At 52.0% G+C, this 16,765-nt stretch overlaps 1 protein-coding gene across 6 annotated transcripts in view; it reads left to right on the top strand.

Moving 5' to 3' along the window:
- The window catches only part of BCORL1 (BCL6 corepressor like 1), a 66,357-nt gene that overhangs the window by 37,667 nt on the left and 11,925 nt on the right, over window positions 1-16,765 (top strand). For 3 of the 6 annotated variants that reach the window (XM_074278518.1, XM_074278522.1, XM_074278519.1), the window contains 7 exons: window positions 836-1,001; window positions 1,356-1,460; window positions 2,198-2,620; window positions 8,341-8,564; window positions 10,510-10,725; window positions 13,492-13,658; window positions 15,222-15,367. In XM_074278518.1, coding sequence (XP_074134619.1) covers window positions 836-1,001; window positions 1,356-1,460; window positions 2,198-2,620; window positions 8,341-8,564; window positions 10,510-10,725; window positions 13,492-13,658; window positions 15,222-15,367 — 1,447 coding nt within the window. The remainder of the gene's footprint in view (window positions 1-835; window positions 1,002-1,355; window positions 1,461-2,197; window positions 2,621-8,340; window positions 8,565-10,509; window positions 10,726-13,491; window positions 13,659-15,221; window positions 15,368-16,765) is intronic. The other 3 variants (XM_074278521.1, XM_074278523.1, XM_074278520.1) reach the window with 2 other exon arrangements.

The raw sequence follows: 16,765 nt of genomic DNA, 5'->3' as shown, positions 1-16,765 counted from the left end.
TTAAAATTCAGTAGAATTTTAAAAATGCTTAACCTCCCAGAGTTGTTGTTTCAAATGAGACAATATTTGAAAAGAGCTTAGCATAGGATCTGGCACATAGGTGCTCCTTCCTTTCCTGTGATTCTATAACAGGCCCGTTTGACTAAAGTTAAAAGTCCTTAAAAGGTAAGAAATGTGTGGACTCAGGGTACAGAATCATATGTACAGAATTATATATATATATATATATATATATATATATATATATATATATATGTATATATGTATATATACACACACACACACATATATATTTATATATGTTGGATGTGACTAACCAGAGACTCTTTTTTGCTTAATTATACATATGTAATAGTTATTATATTATATGTTTTATATAATTATATATACACATTTTATATAATTATATTTATATATAGATGTATATTTTAAACTTTTTTATTTTCAAAATATGTGATAGATAGCTTTAAACAGTCACCTTAGCAAACCTTGTGTTCCAAAGTTTTTTCTCCCTTCTTTCCCCCACCCCCTTCCTTAGATGGTAAGTAATGCACATCCATAATCCATATATATATATATATATATATTTAAAGCTAAGCAAAACAAGATGAGAAAGATAGGTCGTAGTCAAACTATGAAGAGCTCAGAATTCCAGGCTGAGTTTGATATTTTAATCCTAGAGGTGATAGGGAGCCACTGAAGATCCTCGAGCAGGAGAGTGACATGAACAATGATTATTGAATTAGTTGGAATTGAATGTTTCCCCTCCAAGGGAAGGCGTGGTCTTTTGGCAGCTAGCCTGACTAGAGGGACGTCTCTTTTTGTGTGTTTGTAGTGGAAGAAGCATCAGCATCGAGGAGATTCCCACGAGTCCAGCAAGAAAGCCTGCAAGACCTCAGGCAAAGAGCACAATGGCATACGAATCAAGCACAAGCGACAGAAGTCCGCCAAATCCCAGTCCCAACTGACAGGAATCCGAAAAGGAGATGGACACGAAGAAGGTAGGTCTTAACCTTGGCATGTCTCTGCTCCTGTGGTATTCTGAAAGAATTGAGATCACCTAGTCAGAAAGTCCATGGGAGTTGGCTATGGGGAGTCGGGTTCGAGTCCTGGCTCTATTCGTTCTACTCCCTCTCCAAGCCTCAGTTTACTTGTGAGTAAAATTGAGATTAAAACAGTGCTCCCCTTGAATGAGGTCGTGCTTTAAATGGGAGCATCTTATTATTATAAATATTGTTATTATTATAAATATTGTTATTATTGTTGTTGTTATTATAAATGTTATTATTCATATGCTTTTTATTTGGGGCTTGGGCTCTGTTGACATTCATTGTGTATCTTCCTTTCTGTTCAAGTGGTATCTCCAACCCTTCCCACAGGCTATTTGGAGAAGAAAGCAAAGAACAATTTCCGTGATTTCATTCCTGTAGTCTTGAGTAGCCGGACCCGGAGCCAGTCTGGTGAGCTTCTCTCTTGGCAGCTGGGGGGCTGCGGGCGGGGTGGACGGCCATCAGCAGGATAATCCCGAAGGCTGCTCCACGGCATTTGCCATCACTCTGGGACACATGAGCGCAGAGAGTACCCAAGGCCTTCAGACCTGGGCAAGGCAGAAGTCCCCGAGTTTGCCCACATTTATAAATGCTGATCCTTCATAGCTCTTCCTACTCCTGTCCAATCCCAAGGCCAGGATCACCTGCCTCTTCATTATTATTACCCTCAATAAGGGCAAGCACTGAGGTGGCTCTGATTTCTTTAAGGTTTGCCAGAGCATCCTTCAGCCAATCAGTAGGCATCAGTCAGTGGCAGGTACTAGGAATGCCAGGAAAGGCAGTAGCAGCCCCATGCTCGCCCTTTGAGATGTTGAGAAAAATCCTGAGGGTCAGGGTAGCCATTCTTTTCTAGGTAAGGGCTTGAATCCCATGACCGAGTGGTACTCTCATCCAAAGTGCAAGAAAGAAAACCAGTGCTGTGGTCCCCATTACCGGAGGCAGAAGGCTGTGATCAGGATGTTTGAGAGGGGAAAAGAAAGAAAGGCTTGGGTTTTCCATTGAAAAACCCAGAAAAGCTGCAGTGGGGGAAGGCCCTTTCCAAGTTGAGTGTCAAAGCCACGGCTCGAGGGAGCCTTCTGCCCCCAAGAAGGCTCCCTAATACTGCTGCTTCGGGGAGGGACCCTTACTCTGGGTTGTTCTATCCACAGGGACCGCTTGCAGCACCTTCACCGCCACAGCCGAGTGTGAGCTGGGCCGCCCAGAAGAGTTCCCCATGTTGGAAGAGCACCAAGAAGAAGTGGGGCTGGGCAGCAAACACCGCAAGAGAAAGGCCCACCGCTCCTCCCAACACGTGAGCCGTCGCTCACGGGGGGACCGCTCCCTGGAAGATCGGGCCAGCCGGCACCAGCGCAGGTCCCGGGAGCTGCCCTGGAAGGTGGAGTCCCCGAAGCAGCCGTGGGACACGGAGGATGAGGAGGAAGATGAAGATGAGGATGAAGACGAAGGCCACGTGAAGAGGAAAAAAAGAAGAAGACAGAAAAACCGCAAGTATCACACCGGGGAATACCTGACAGAGCGGGAAGAGCAGTTGCACAAATCTCCGAGCCACCAGCGGCGCAAGGCCCGAACAGGTATGAGCAGCTTGGGGGAGGAGCCGCACCCTGATGTTATTAGCCGCTTGCCAGCCATTATTAGCTGCCTAGGGAGGACTTTCTGTGAACAGTAGCCTTTGCTGCTCACCAGACGGGAACCTAGATGCAGAACCGATGGGGAGCTCAGAGGTCAACCATTCTGTATCTGTCCGGCCCCTCCCCCCTTTTATCAGTGAGAGAACTGGGGCACTCAGAGGGGAAGTGACTTGCCCAGAGTATTAAGTCCCAGAGCCAGAATTTGGAGCCACATCCTCTTACCCCGAATCCGAGTCTTTGGCTGTTGTCTTGTGCCGTCTCCCCAAATATTCTTGGAGGCACAAAGCACCTCGGCAGTTCTGTAAGTCTTGGGGCCACCTGGCTCTAGCCAGCTCTACCATACTACCGTGTGATCTTGAGCAAGTCTCTTTCTTCTCTGTGAGGCTCAGTTCCATTGTCTGTAGACTGAGGTGATTGGATTAACTGCCTCCCTCTGCCTCCTGATCCCCCAAATGTTAGGATCCTTTGAAGTTTTGGGAGTCCGTGACCTTTCCCTCTGATGGCTTGATGACAACTGTCGTCCCTCAAAATCAGGGATCTTGAGCTAGAAGGGACCTCAAAATCATCGAGTCCAGCCCCTTCTTTTGACAGGAGAGGAAACTCAGACCAGAGAGGCAGTTACATTCATATTTTAAAACCATGTCCTCTGGCTCCAAAGTTGGAGGCCATTCCTCTAATGACCTCGGCCCACCCCACCCCCCGAACAATGGTGGGCACCTTTTGGGTACGGCTCCTGGAGGGAGGGGGCAGCGTGGGAGAAAACAAACCTGGGAGAAACAGAGCAGGCAGATCTACCTGAAGGCTAGCCCCCCCTCCCCGCAGACTAAGAAAGGAGGGCCGGAGCCGTGAGAGACCTCCAGCATGGATGAACCCAGAGCTGGGCCTCTTCTCCACCCCTTCCAGGCAAGATGTGCCCCTGCAAAAAAAAAAAAACAACAAAAAAACCCTGCCGTCTCAGCTTCGTGTACGAGGTGCGGAATGATTTCAGAAAGCTAACTTCATTAGCAGATGGTTCATTAGGTGTCTGGGCTTTCTAATGCCCCGGCTCCCCCCTCCTCCCTTCCCACCCTCCTTCCCTGGCTTTCCCAGGGAGTTAATCTGTTAAACAAACACTTAGGTGAGCTGGAGAGAATGCCTCCTTCAGGGCTCCTTTTGAAATTTGAGTCTTCCATCTTTGCTTTCTGATTGGGAGTCTGGGAGGGAAATTGAGGTGCTTTTCAAGCAGAAATATACTTGGATTGCAAGTCAAGTCCTCAAAGCTTTGACTTCAATTAAAAGCCAGAAGGGCAGGGCGGAGGAAAAGTGAGCTTTGCAAAGAGGCCCAAGGCTAGAGGCCTTGGGTGGCAGAAGGGATGAGTAGAGAGGGCTTTCCCCCAGGGGACCCAGACCCCATCACACGGGCCTCCCCAGGTCACAGGTGGGGGAATGATCACTGGCTTTGCAGACCAACAGAAAGCTGGTGAGGACTCCTCGGATGTGGTCGGACGGACCAAAGGTTTTAGAGCTGGAAGGGACCTAAGAGGTCATTCAGTCTACCTCCTTTCTCCCTCCCTGCCCCCACTCCATTTTACACATGAAGAAACTGAGGCAGAGTGATTTAGTGTCGACACACATGGGATCACACAGAGGTCATCGAGTCTGGCCCTCTCATTTTACAAACAAGGAAACTGAGGCAGAGTGATTTAGCATGGTCACACATGGGATCTTAGGTCTAGGGACCACAGAGGCCATCGAGTCCGGCCCTCTCATTTTACAGATGAGGAAACCAAGACCCACAGTGCTGATTGCTCAGGATCATGAAACCCAGTATCCGAGGCAGGATTCTAACGTGATTCCTGACTCCTAGTCCAGTATCCTCCATGCTATATCACATTGCATCCAACATCCAAAGGCCCGGCTGGATCCAGCTCTCGCCTCTGCCGCTCCACAACAGCGAGGCTTTGGGCAAATTCTGCCCCTTCTGGGATCCCGCCTCACCTTTCAAAAGCAGGGCTTGGGCTATGTGACTGGAAGATAGTTTCCAGCTCCGTAAATCTGAAGCCTCCTGAGTGCTTTATGCCAGGACAGCCCCCCCTACCCCACTTTGTGCCCTCTGCCCTGTAGCAAATGTCTTTCGTGATATACTCATCTCCAGCTGTTCATTAGCCCCTTCCATCTAGTAGCTTGAACTCATGGAACACATATGGCGGGGAGAGAGGAGAGAAAGAACAGGGAAGTGAGCTCTGGACCCTCTGACTCTGGGCAACCCATGTTCCCTTGTCGTTGGCCCATGATGCCTTTTGATTTTGAGATTGGCTATTTGGAGCCAGGTGGGAATTTCAAATGTCTTTTGCCTGTGGTCTTTGATCTGCTCCAGGGGCGGTGTCAAGAGCTGTCCCGGGCTGTCACAGTAGTCATTGCTCAGCTAGGGATGGATATTTGATGGATTCGAGTCTCCTACTTCCTGTGGGTCCAGAGGTCAGAGGCTGAGCTTCGCCTGCCTTATCTGATCATGGTGGAGGGAGTTGAGGTTTAGCCAACACTAGGAGGCTTTGACTTGTGGGTGGAAGATGGGTTCGGTGTGTGTACATAGCCTACCCATCTTCCTGGAGATCAGAAGGAGTTCAAATAACGTACTTGGGGTTCAAGTCCGGTGTGGTCAGAGGGTGAGCGTGGTGGAGGCACCAAGAAAGTACACAACATTCTTGGTCAGGAACTTGGTGGAGACATCCGTCACCTGTGGCTGAGCCAGCTCTGTCTGGTACACTTTGGGAGGGGGCGGTAGGAATATGGTTAAATTCTCCACCCCCTCCAAAAGGACTCTGGGGCCTGTGATTGGGGGCGATTAACAGGATGTGGGCAATAGTCCTCTTGGGGAAGAGGGACTCTAGGGAAGCCTTGGTTGTCAGGGGTCGGCAGGACGCCATGTGGGGTCAAGTCCAGATTCCCCAAAGAGGGGAGCCGGAAAGGTGGTTAGGGTGCAATCCCTGAGAGGGAAGATGGTCGAAGTTGGGAGACATCAATAATATAAACGGGCAGCTAGGTGACGTCGCAGTGAATAGAGAGCTGGGCCTGGACTCTAGAACCTTCCTCTCCCTGAATTCAAATTGAACCTCACTTATCAGCCTTGTGAACCTGGGGAGGTCACTTCTGCCTGTTTGCCTCAGTTTCCTCATCTGCAGAATGAACCAGAATAGGTGATATTATAGTTCGTTTATTTATGTTAGAAGCTTTTGTGGAGTGCCTACTGTGTGCCAGGTGTCACGTTAAGGGTTGTGGATGCCAACAGAAAAGCAACTTTAGGGAGATAGAGCTCAGTCCCTCAATGCAGAAGCACATATTAAGTGCTCGTGTTGTACCAGGCACTGCTCTGCCACAAGGATAACAAAGTATGGTATGTCCCTCTGCACACGAGGACGCTGATTGGGCCCACAGTGTGTCCGGCCCCGTGATGTCACCAGGCACCCGATAATGGGCCTTTACTTGTTGTTCTGAACAGAGAAGGCTTTGCTCAGCTTAGAGCAGGCAGAGCCATAGTCTCTGACCGGCATACGGAAACGTCTTTGTCGACTATGTTCAGGGGATCCGAGAAGGCGGGTGGTGGGACTTGGACGTGGGCATCGGAGCTGCTTGTCAGACTTCCCCGGGAGCCTCCCAGAATCCTGAGAGCCCTTAGATGCTAGACTTGGAGACCAGAGAAACCTAGGTTGGAATCCTGGCTCTCACACTTGGCACCTCACGCTTCCCCACTCTGTAAAATGGGACTGATGATGCTTGCGGTATCTCCCAGGATGATTGTGGGGAAGAGTACTGTGAAATGCTTGCTATACTAGTGCAGTGGGGCTAAGGAGCTCCCCATTCTCCTTTCTGCTAACATTTATCAAGTATCTAAATTCCCCAAAGCCCCGGGCCTGAGATTGAAGCGTATGTGCCTCTGGAGGGATATGACCAGAGAAGTATAACACGTGGGACATGGGATGGGGCAGAGGACACAGGCTAACCTAGAGCTCTTGGAAACTGTGAGGAAGGACAAAACACTCTCAGTAGAAGGTGAGCTCCCTGAGGGCAGGACCAGCTTCCTTTGGTCTCCATGTGCCTCTAGTTGACCCACGGGAAATGTTTGTCAGATTGGCATGGAGCTAATACTTGAATTTAGGCCTGGGGCGGGGGGGGGGGGGCGACAAAGATCTCATCAGGGAGAGCGGGAGACCGAGGGCGTTCCAGGCTCAGGCAACTGTTTGCTTGTCTGCATGGAGGCAAGAGAAGGCAGGATAAGCTCAGTGGATGGAGAGCGTTCCAGTGTTACCCAGACCCAGAATGGGTAGAGAAATCTTAGGAAAGAGGGCAGGAAGATGCTTAACCCACATTGGATGACTTGCTGTCTAGGGGAGGGGGAGCAGGGAGGGAGAAAAATCTGGAACACAAGGTTTTGCAGAGGTGGATGTTGAAAGCTATCTTTGTTTGTATTGGGAAAAATAAAAAAGCTATAAAAAGAATGATAAATCCCATAAAGGAAACTAAAAAGAAAAATTAAAATAAATTTAAAAGAAAAAGGAAATTAGGTGGCCTAAGTACTAGTATAACCTTGGCAAATCACCTAACCTCCCTGGGCCTCAGCTGTATAATGGAGATGACCCTAGAACCCACCTCCCGGGGTTACCATGAGGATCAAATGATGTAACATGCGTGAGGTGCTGTAATAATAACCTCACAGAGCTATGGAGATTTGATTCGATGTGTTTGGGAATGTTCGGGAACAGGGAGGAGGTCTGGGCAGGTGGCCATGTTTTCCTCCTGGGATAGTAGGGACCGGGGCTGGTGGGAGCAGAATAACTTGAACCCCCATCTGTGGTTAGTCTCTTGGCACCGGAAACCACGTCCTGAATACTTGGCAAACATCGATGTCACAGACCATCCTCCATTTTGTACCCAAAGTTGCCGAATCCCATACAGGCACATTCCAAGCCAGGGGTGCTGTACCCCAATTTGGGCCACAGAGCCAGAATGGGGTACCACTGACGGACTGGCCTCTGCCCGATGGGCCTGGCTGCTGACTTCCCCGACCTCGTAGCAGGTCTGGCCTTGTGGGCTGCCCTCTGGTGGCCAGGACTGAAGCCATCCCCTGGCATCCCTCTCTACTCCATCATTCAGCCACCACCAACTCCTGTCTCTCTAGTACTTGAATAGTATGGGGCCCTTTCTTCACAGCACAAGTGTTATTTAATGCCCCCATTTCAAACAAGTAAGAACTGAGACTCAGGGGAAGTGTCTGAGCCAGGATCGCCACCTGGGCCCCACATTCACACCCACATTGAACATTTATTATGCGCCTTCTGTGTTCATAGCACCATGTGAGATGCCAGGGAGATCTGAAGTATGAAAAAATCCAGGTCCCTACCCTCATGGGACTTGCAGAGCAAAATATTGTGGGACGGGGAGGTTTGAGGAAGGCCAAGCAAGGATTCCACCTGCAGAAAAGGAGAGGGAGGGCATTTTAGGCATGAGGCACAGCCTGGGCAAAAACCTGGAGGTTGGTGTGGCTATTCTTGAGATGTGCCTCAAGATCCAATCCCTTCTCTCAGCCTTAGCGGGCATCCCAGAGCAGGCAGATGTTCTTCCACCCGAAGAGGAGTCAGAGGAGGGGGAGCCCCCTCATGTCTTTTCTTTTTTCCTCTCCCCTCCAGATTCCAAGTCTCGGAAGCAGAAGGAATCACCCCAAGCTCCTGAGATCCACCTGAAGACCAAGCACTTGCCACCTTCCCGTGGGACCGCAAACGTCCCGGTTTTTCCCAATGGCTTTCTGGAAAACCGTGTGGCCAAGTCCCCCCCTGTGAGCAACCAGGAAAAGCCATCGGGGAAGCGAAAGTGTAAGACCAAGCATCTGGTCACTCCTCCCGAGGAGGTCAAGGTAAGCTCGGTGGGCAAGGAGAAAGAAAGCTAGCTTTGGCAGGGCCGGGGGAGAAGGCTGATCTTGGGCACGCTTTACCAAGCCGGGGTCCCAGAAAAAGCTCCGGATTCTAAACTGGACTCTGCTGTTGAATCACTGTGTAACCTTGGGCAAGTCCCTTCTTTTTGGGCCTCAGTTTCCTTCTCTGTCAAAGGAGGGGGTTTGGGGGCAGCTAGGTGGCAAAGTGGATAGAGCACCAGCCCTGAAGTCAGTAGGACCTGAGTTCAAATCTGGTTTTAGACACTTTCTAGCTGTGTGACTCTGGGCAAGTCACTTAACTCCAATTGCCTCAGCAAAAAATAAAAAATAAAAAAAAAAATAACAAAGGAGGGGGTTTGGACTAGAAGGTGTAGATCCTGTTGTCCCATTCCCTCTGTGGGCCTCGGTTCTTTATCTGCAAAGTAAAGGAGTTGGCTTGGATTATGTCTGAGGTTATTTCTAGTTGTAAATGTGCCACCCTGTGACTCTGTGAGCATAGCTATAGTAATGAGTGGTAGGTAAGGGGATAGGGAGTAGGGTGTGCGTCCTGGCTCATCTGCCTTCCCTCTCAGAGAGGTGGCCTATGGGTAAGTGCCTAGGCCCTAGTCAGAGAGACTAAGCCACAGATGCTCACTAGCTGTGTGATCCTGAGCAAGTCATTTAACCTCTGTCTGCCTTCGTTGGCTCACCCATAAAATGAGGTCGGAACAGCACCTTGGGCGGAATCAGATGAGCTAATCATTGTAAAGCGCCTAGCTTTGCCATATAGTAAGCATTGTAGAAATAGTAGCTCTTACTATTATTAGCTGTAAAATGGGATGAATAATGGTCCCCTTATAGTGCTAAAGCAGGCCCAAGCTTCATATTTCTCAGGCTCCTCCCTCATCTTGGGTCACAGCCTGCTTCCCTTTACTTCAGCATCCTCCAAGCCTGCTGCTCTGTTGTCCTGCTGCTCCACAGCTCGTGCCCCCTCACCAGGGCTCCCTCTGTCCCCTCCCTCAGGCTCAGGCTTTGGCTCTCTCTGTCTGCATCTCTCCCCCCCCCCCCATCCTCCTGAAATTGGCCCAGAGTCCTGGCTGGGCCTGTCCCGTCCTGCTTGCCGACCCGGCCCCCTCATGCCCTTTCATTGTCCTTAGAGGTATAGCCCCCCACCCCCCCAAACAAGGGCTCACTTCCACCCTCTAAGCTGTTACCAGCTCTTACCTTCCTGGCTGGAAAAGGACAGATGACACTCATTATCCAGGTGATTGGGCCCAAGTCCTTTTTCCTCCCAGAGCCTCAGTTTCCTCCTTTGCAAAATTAAGAGCTGAGGTCCCAGCTTTAGATCATTGGTCTTCTTTGATCTTAGGCGGGTCATTCACCCTCAGACCTTGGTTTCTTCCCCTGAAAAAATGACTAGTTTAGATCATTGGCCTTCTTTGTGACCTTAGGCAGGTCATTTGCCCCCAGACCTCAGTTTCTTCTCCTGAAAAATGACTAGTTAGGCTAGATGGTCTCTGAGCTCCCTTCCCAACTCTTTGGTCCTTAGAAAATGAGAAGGTGAGACTAGGCGACCACTCAGGCTCCCATCAGTTCAGAGGTAACACCCGGGGTTACCCAGCCATTGAGCAGCAGAGCTGACTGAAACCCCAGTGGCCTCTGGGAAAGTGGGGGTTTATCCAGTGACAATTTGACTTAGCCAGAGCATCTGACAGCCCTAGAATGTCAAATTTCTGAGCTGGGAGGAGCCCGGGAATAGAATGTTGTTTCTGGAAGGCCTACTCCCTCACGTTACCAAGGAAGGGGGACTGAGGCCCTGAGAGGGGAAGGTGCTTGCCCATTAGGCCAAGGGTAAGTGGCCCAACCCCAGCCTAGGGAGGCGACCGAGCTAGAGGGTTGGGGCCTTCGGCCGAGCGATTCGCTCCAGCTTTTTCTCTTTAATTTCCAGAAGAAAGGGCCCTGGCAACATGTGAGAGTTGTGACTCCGGGGTCCCCGCTCTCACTAAAGCTCGCAGAGTTATGGCCCTCGAAGGCCCACTCAAGCTTGGAGAATCGTCCCGAGTCCCCTTCTGCCTGCCCTATCCCCCCCGAAGCGCGGCGACTTATTGTGAACAAGAATGCTGGAGAGACCCTCTTGCAGCGGGCTGCGAGACTGGGCTACAAGGTAACAAAGCTGGGCCTGAAGAGTCTCTCTCCTCCCCGCCCACCCCCTCCCCCATCTTTCCTGACAAGATTACTATCGCTCACAGACGTTTGGGGAGTACTCACCATGTGCTCTGTCCCCATCACTAAGCACAGGGCCTGGCACTCAGTAGGTACCATGCGGCCCCTGTTCTCCAGGTACTAGTGATCTGCTCGGGGCCACGCAGGGCCTGGACGTGGGCATTTCTGATTCGAGGGAGACGCAAGTACAAGCAAAAGGGATTCCAGAGGTAGAGCAGAGAGGGAAGCACTAAGAGGCTTCTGGGAGGAGGTAGCATCCCTTCAAAGAAGGGAAGACTATAACAAAAGCAGACAGGCTCCAGAAAGTCCATTTGGGGGCCCATGCAAGCTGACGCACAGAGATGGGGAGGGGCTGGAGAATGAGGTGACGTGGCAGTGCTTTAAGACAAGCCTGACAACTGGCACCAGGTCGGGTAGGGCCTTCGGGGCAGTTGGTTTCACTCAGTAGGAGGTGATGAGAGACAGGGAATCATCGTGGACGGGACTCGGATTTCAAACGTTTGTGACTGGAAAGTTGCCGGTTCCCTCAGCAGAAAGAAGTAGCGACTTGGCGGGGGGCAGCTCTCGAGGAGAACAGGCTAGGCGGCCTAGGCGGAGACGGGAACGTTCAGGAGCTCCGCTGGGCCCGGGTGGACGGCTCGATGCGGCCAGGAGTGCCAATGGAGCCCAGGGAAGCAGATGGACTCACCCAGAAGAATTGTAGGGAGAGAAGAGCAGAGGGTCCGGGCCTTCAGGGACCCCTCACGAAGTGGGGGAGCCAGCAGGGGATGTGGCGACATCCCCTGACATCACTCTTCCCTGGCGTGGTGGGCCATTTCTCAGCTGATGGCTGTGCTAGGGCTGAGATAGAAATGCCTGGCTGATGGCTTCCCTATCTTGATGAGGGTGGTTAGGTGGTCAGTGAGTATTAGATTTGAAGTCAGAAAGATGGGGGTGAATCCAGCCTTAGACATTGGCCAGGTGACCCTGAGAAGTCCATTTACCTGTCAGCCTCAGTTTGCTCATCTTTAGAATGGGGATAATAATAGCCCCTAGCAAGGCTCAAACGAGATCATGGAATTGATCTGAAGTGTGTGTAAATGCTAACTAAAAATACTGTCACGTGTAGCGGATTGTGGTTGTTGTGCCCTCCGATGGATCAGATGCTTCTTGAGGGTAAGGACTGTCTTGCTTTTGACTCAGCATCCCCAGCACCCACAGGTCTAGTGCAGAGTAGGCTTGGAATCCATACCTGCCACTCAGACCTTCTCCCATGGCCCTGTTGGCTCTGGCCGGGAAGGCGAGGCACAGTTAGGTGCAGCAGAGGTTATGTGAGGTAGAAAAGCCAGGTTCTTGGATGTTCTGAGGGGTTGGAGAGCACTGGGGGCCTTTGGGTAGAGGGGGTACCGGCTATCTGGGTGATCTTAGTGGAGGAGGTGAGCCTCTGAATGGGCCAGACACCCGCTTATCAGGGTGGGCGCTTCCTATCGCTGGTCTTCAGGCAGGTCCAGGGAGGCTTGCTGGGTGGGGAACTCGGGAGTCTCTCTCCCCCTCCCCAAGGGCAGCAGCTGGTGGGTCTGGGAGCATGCCATTGGTTCCAGGGGCTTTCCCCGGCTCCCAGCTCCCGGGTAGGCCCAGCCTGGGCTACCTCTGGCCCGGGAGGGCCTTTGGGCCTATTGTTCGAGGGGCCCAGCCAAGTTAATCATTAATGGGTAAATGATCCTCTTGGATTGTATTCAGAACAATTCATCTCCAAAGGGGCAGGCCTGGAGTGCTGCTGCTCCCTACCTGCAATGCCAGCTGGGAAAATGGGTGGCCCGAGAGCTCCGGCAGCAGTGCCAGCCGGCTTTGCAGCGAGCCTTGGATTGTTCCCTTTGTTCCAAAGGTAGTCCGGGCGGTTGTGATCGGGTCTACCTCCAAACTTGGCTGTGGCTGAGGAGAAGGCCCTCCTCCCACAGAGAGGTCAAAGTCATGCTTTCATCCATCCTCTCCCTCCCTGAACCCCTGGCCCCCTCTCCCCACTCCCACTTACCTTTGCTCCTCTCCGAGCCTCAGAGGGCACCTCTCACCCAGGGAATGCCCTTGGGCACGAGGAGGGGCTGGTGGGAGTGGGGATGACTCAATGGGCCTCAGCCCTGGTGTTGAGAAAAAACAACCGGGTGCCTGTGTCTCATCTGTTCTCACTGGCGAGTGGGATGGGCAACGGCAGGGGTACCGGGGTGACAGAGAGAGTGCTGCACGGGTCCGGCCCCAGCTTAGACGCTTCCTATCTGGATGACCTTAGGCCTTTTGCTGCCCCTCTCTCTTCTCGGCTTTCTTAAATGTCGAGAGGGGAATAGTAACCCTTCTGCTCCCTTCCAGAATTGGGGGTGGAAAGCGCTCTGTCAACCTGAAATCATTAGAGCATCGTGACCTGTTAGATTTTTATTCTAGAGTGGCTGGGGAAAAACAGGGCTGGTCACAGTAACTCCCTTGCTCTTGAAGCTTCAAGAGCTCCTCTTACCCGGATAAAATGCCACCCCTTCTGTGTGGCAGTTAGGACTCAACGTGGCTCCACTGCACTCTCTCTTTCCATGTTGATGCCACATGGTACGACAGGCCCAGTGGTAGTTGAGGGAATGGGGACCAGTTCCAGAGACACATAAGGCTAGTGTCTCTTTCCCTAGGGAGATGAGACACTCCCCCTCCTGGCTCACCTGACCGTGCCGCCCACTCTTGTCCCCCACAGGATGTAGTCACATATTGTCTGAAGAAAGAAGGCGAGGATGTGAACCACCGGGACAATGCGGGCTACACCGCCCTCCATGAGGCCTGCGCCCGAGGCAAAACGGACATCCTCAACGTCTTGCTGGAGCATGGGGCAAACGTCAACTGCAGCGCTCAGGATGGCACCAGGCAAGTAGGCCCTATTCCCCCTATTCCTCCCGCCCTCCTCTCCCTCCAATGGTTCAAAAATGGTCATGGCACCTTGGCACAAAGGCCCAGAGGGTGTTGGGTGCCAGGATTCCAGGAACAAACTCTAAGATTTCAGCCATGACTAGATCCCAAGATAGAAGTTCGAGCCAGAAGCATGTTGTCAGGCTGGATCCCCAACGACATCCTTGACATCCACCACAAGAGACCCGGGAGCCAGAGAGGTGCAAATAGCCCTGTTGTTTTTCTTTGGAAGGCTGCAGCTGTCCGGGCCTGTGATCTTAAAAATAATAAAGCATGGGCAGCTAGGTGGTGCAGTGATTAGAGCACCAGCCCTGAAATCAGGAGGACCTGAGTTCAAATTTGGCCTCAGAAACGTAACCCTGCCTAGCTGGGTGACCCTGAGCAAGCCACTTAACCCCAATTGCCTCAGCAAAAAGAATAAAATAAAATAATGAAGCAGCAAAGCTTGATTGAGCATCCCTGGGTACAGAGGCCGCTCTGTGAGGGAGGAGAGAGAGCTTCGCTAAGACACAGAGCCTCCCCCAGCAGCTCCCAGTCTACTCTCCACAGATGACCCTAATCCCACATCCTACCTGAGACAGAGAAAGGGCTAAAAGAGGTGTAGGGGGCCGCAGTCATCGCCTAGGGAGGGATCAAGGGCGACTCTCCGGAAAGCCTTAACTTTTACGACCGAGGCAGGGGGGACAGAAGAAAGGGTGGAGTCTCTAGGGAGAGAAAGAAGCAGGACAGGTGATGGCCTGGGTTTGGAGTGACAAGCCCTGGTTTTGAATTCTGGTCTTTGTTAGGAAGTGCTTGCACAATCACAGGGGAAGAGGTGCCTCAGTTTACTCATCTGTAAAATGAAGCGCTGGAGCTAGCCAATGTATAAGAAGCTTTCCAAGCTTCAATTCTCCTAATGCTTGAGGCGGCCTGATGTCATAGAAACTTACGCCTGCCCACAATTACCAGGCCAGCAGCTCAAGGCCTTTGCCCACCCCCTCCCCGTCATCTCGATGGAGTGGGCTTGGTGATGGAAGGACTCTTGTAGCTGTTATTCCTGAAGCCTACGAGGTGCCACTTTGCAAACTCATTCCTGTCAGGTGACTACACAACTCTCTCCCTGTTGGGCACCGAACGCTGGCTTGTGTGGATGATGGGGCACTGGGGGAATTCTGCCTGCGACGCTCACTACCTCTGGGCCTCTGGGCCACTCGCGGCAACTTTCCGAGGCCTGGTCCCTCGCCTTTAACACTCGGAGAAGTCAGAGCTCGTTCTGGGATCCACTGGGATGACACGTTCTAAAGCCAAGCTTGCTAAGCCGGGGGCTCACTGAGCACCGATCCCTCCTCAGCCGGTGTTTGCTCAGTGGCCCTTCCCCTATAGCCGGTGTCGCGTAAAGCTTCCTCGGGTGAAAAGGAGACGAGAGCGGGGCAAGTTTGAGGAGCCTTGCTTGCACGAGGGCGCCGTAGGAGCGAGGGCCCGCCTCCGTCAGCCCTCCCCGTCCTCCCCTCTAGTCACGCTCCCCCTGCCCTCTCTCTGCAGGCCCGTCCACGATGCTGCGGTCAACGACAACCTGGAGACTATCTGGCTCCTGCTCTCCTACGGGGCGGACCCCACCCTCGCCACCTACTCGGGGCAGACGGCCCTGAAACTCGCCAGCAGTGAAAAGATGAAGACATTTCTCAGCGGTAAGCGCCGGCCCCGCTAGCAAGGCTCTTCAGGAGGGGGTGGGCCCAGTTGCCAGCCTGTGGTCAGGGCAGAAGCCCTTCCCCCTTCCCCACCCCTGATGATTCTGTTTTAATGTATTATCTGGGAGGGAAGGCAAGTGGGGTTAAGTGACTTGCTCAGGGTCACACAGCTGGTAAATGTTTTGTCTCAAGTTGGAATGGAACTCAGTTCCTTCTGACTGAGGGCCAGTGCTCTATGTAATGTTCCATCTAGCTGGGCCTCCCCTTCCTCTGCCAGTGGTTCTTGAGCTCACAACCGGAATATATCCTTCTCGGTTGATCGATACCGTCCTTTGTGACCACCTGAGCGACCTAAGTTTCCCCTTCTGCAAAATGAGGAAGTTGGATTAAATAGCCTCCAAAGCCTTTTCCCAGCTCTAGACCTTTGACCCTTTAAGGCCCTCTGGATCATTGGGCCTCAGTTTCCTTCTCTGTAAAACGAAAGGGGTTGAAGTGGATAACCTCTGAGGTCCCTTTCAGCTTTAACTCTGGGACGCTGAGATAATCATGACCATCAGCAGCAGGGCCAAATCGAAGCCACAAAGAAAATAAGCTGCACCAAGTACTGAGGGACCTTTTCTTAAGGCTAGCCCAACAGAGCAGGCAGCGGGTACACATGTGTGTGTGTGTACACGTGTGTGCACATGTGTGTATGAGTTCATGTGATCTAGACCCCACCTCCAGCTGCCCCCCCTTCCAAGGTCCCGTTCCTTTTTTGAACGCCGCTGTGTTGGAGTCCGTTTATTCCTTCCCAGCATCCTTGTCACCCTCGATCCCGATGGGTCTTCCCACAACTCCTGGCATGTGTGAGCGAGGAGTTTACATTTTATGGCTGAAAGCCGATATTTCCTCAGCTCGAAAAGGTTTCAAAAAAAAAAAACAAAAGAAAGCCCAAGCTTTGCTCACACCTGTCCCGAGAGGGCTGCCTGAGTCCCATCCCCCGGACCTAATCTTTAGAGATTGGGGCTGTTTGCACGGCCCTTCCAGGTGGCCTTTAGGGCCCGCCAGAAATTGGCCCCGTCAAAGCCCCTAGGCCTCCCTCCTCCTTGGCCACCTGGAGAGAGGCTTTGTCTCTGCTCGGAGGCACTTGTCTTTAGGCTGTGAAAAGGTTCCTGGACTCGGGATCAAGGGACTTTACTGAAAATCCCACCTGTGTCAACTGATACCATGTGAAAAGAGTACCAAACTGCAGCCGGGTAACCTGGGTTCCAGCATGGGCGCCAGCCCTGTGACCTCAGCCAAGCGAGTCCTTTCCTCTCTCCGGGTCTCCTCACGGGAGGCAGTTGGCTCCGGAGATCTCAAAGACGGAAGAAGTCCTGGAACACTTCCTTCCTCTCTCCCCTGTGCCTCAGTTTCCTT

Source organism: Sminthopsis crassicaudata, chromosome X (assembly GCF_048593235.1).
Source record: "Sminthopsis crassicaudata isolate SCR6 chromosome X, ASM4859323v1, whole genome shotgun sequence".
NCBI classification, from domain to species: Eukaryota; Metazoa; Chordata; class Mammalia; order Dasyuromorphia; family Dasyuridae; genus Sminthopsis; species Sminthopsis crassicaudata.
Note: the sequence above shows the minus strand (reverse complement) of the source record. Positions and strands in the feature narration are given on the sequence as shown.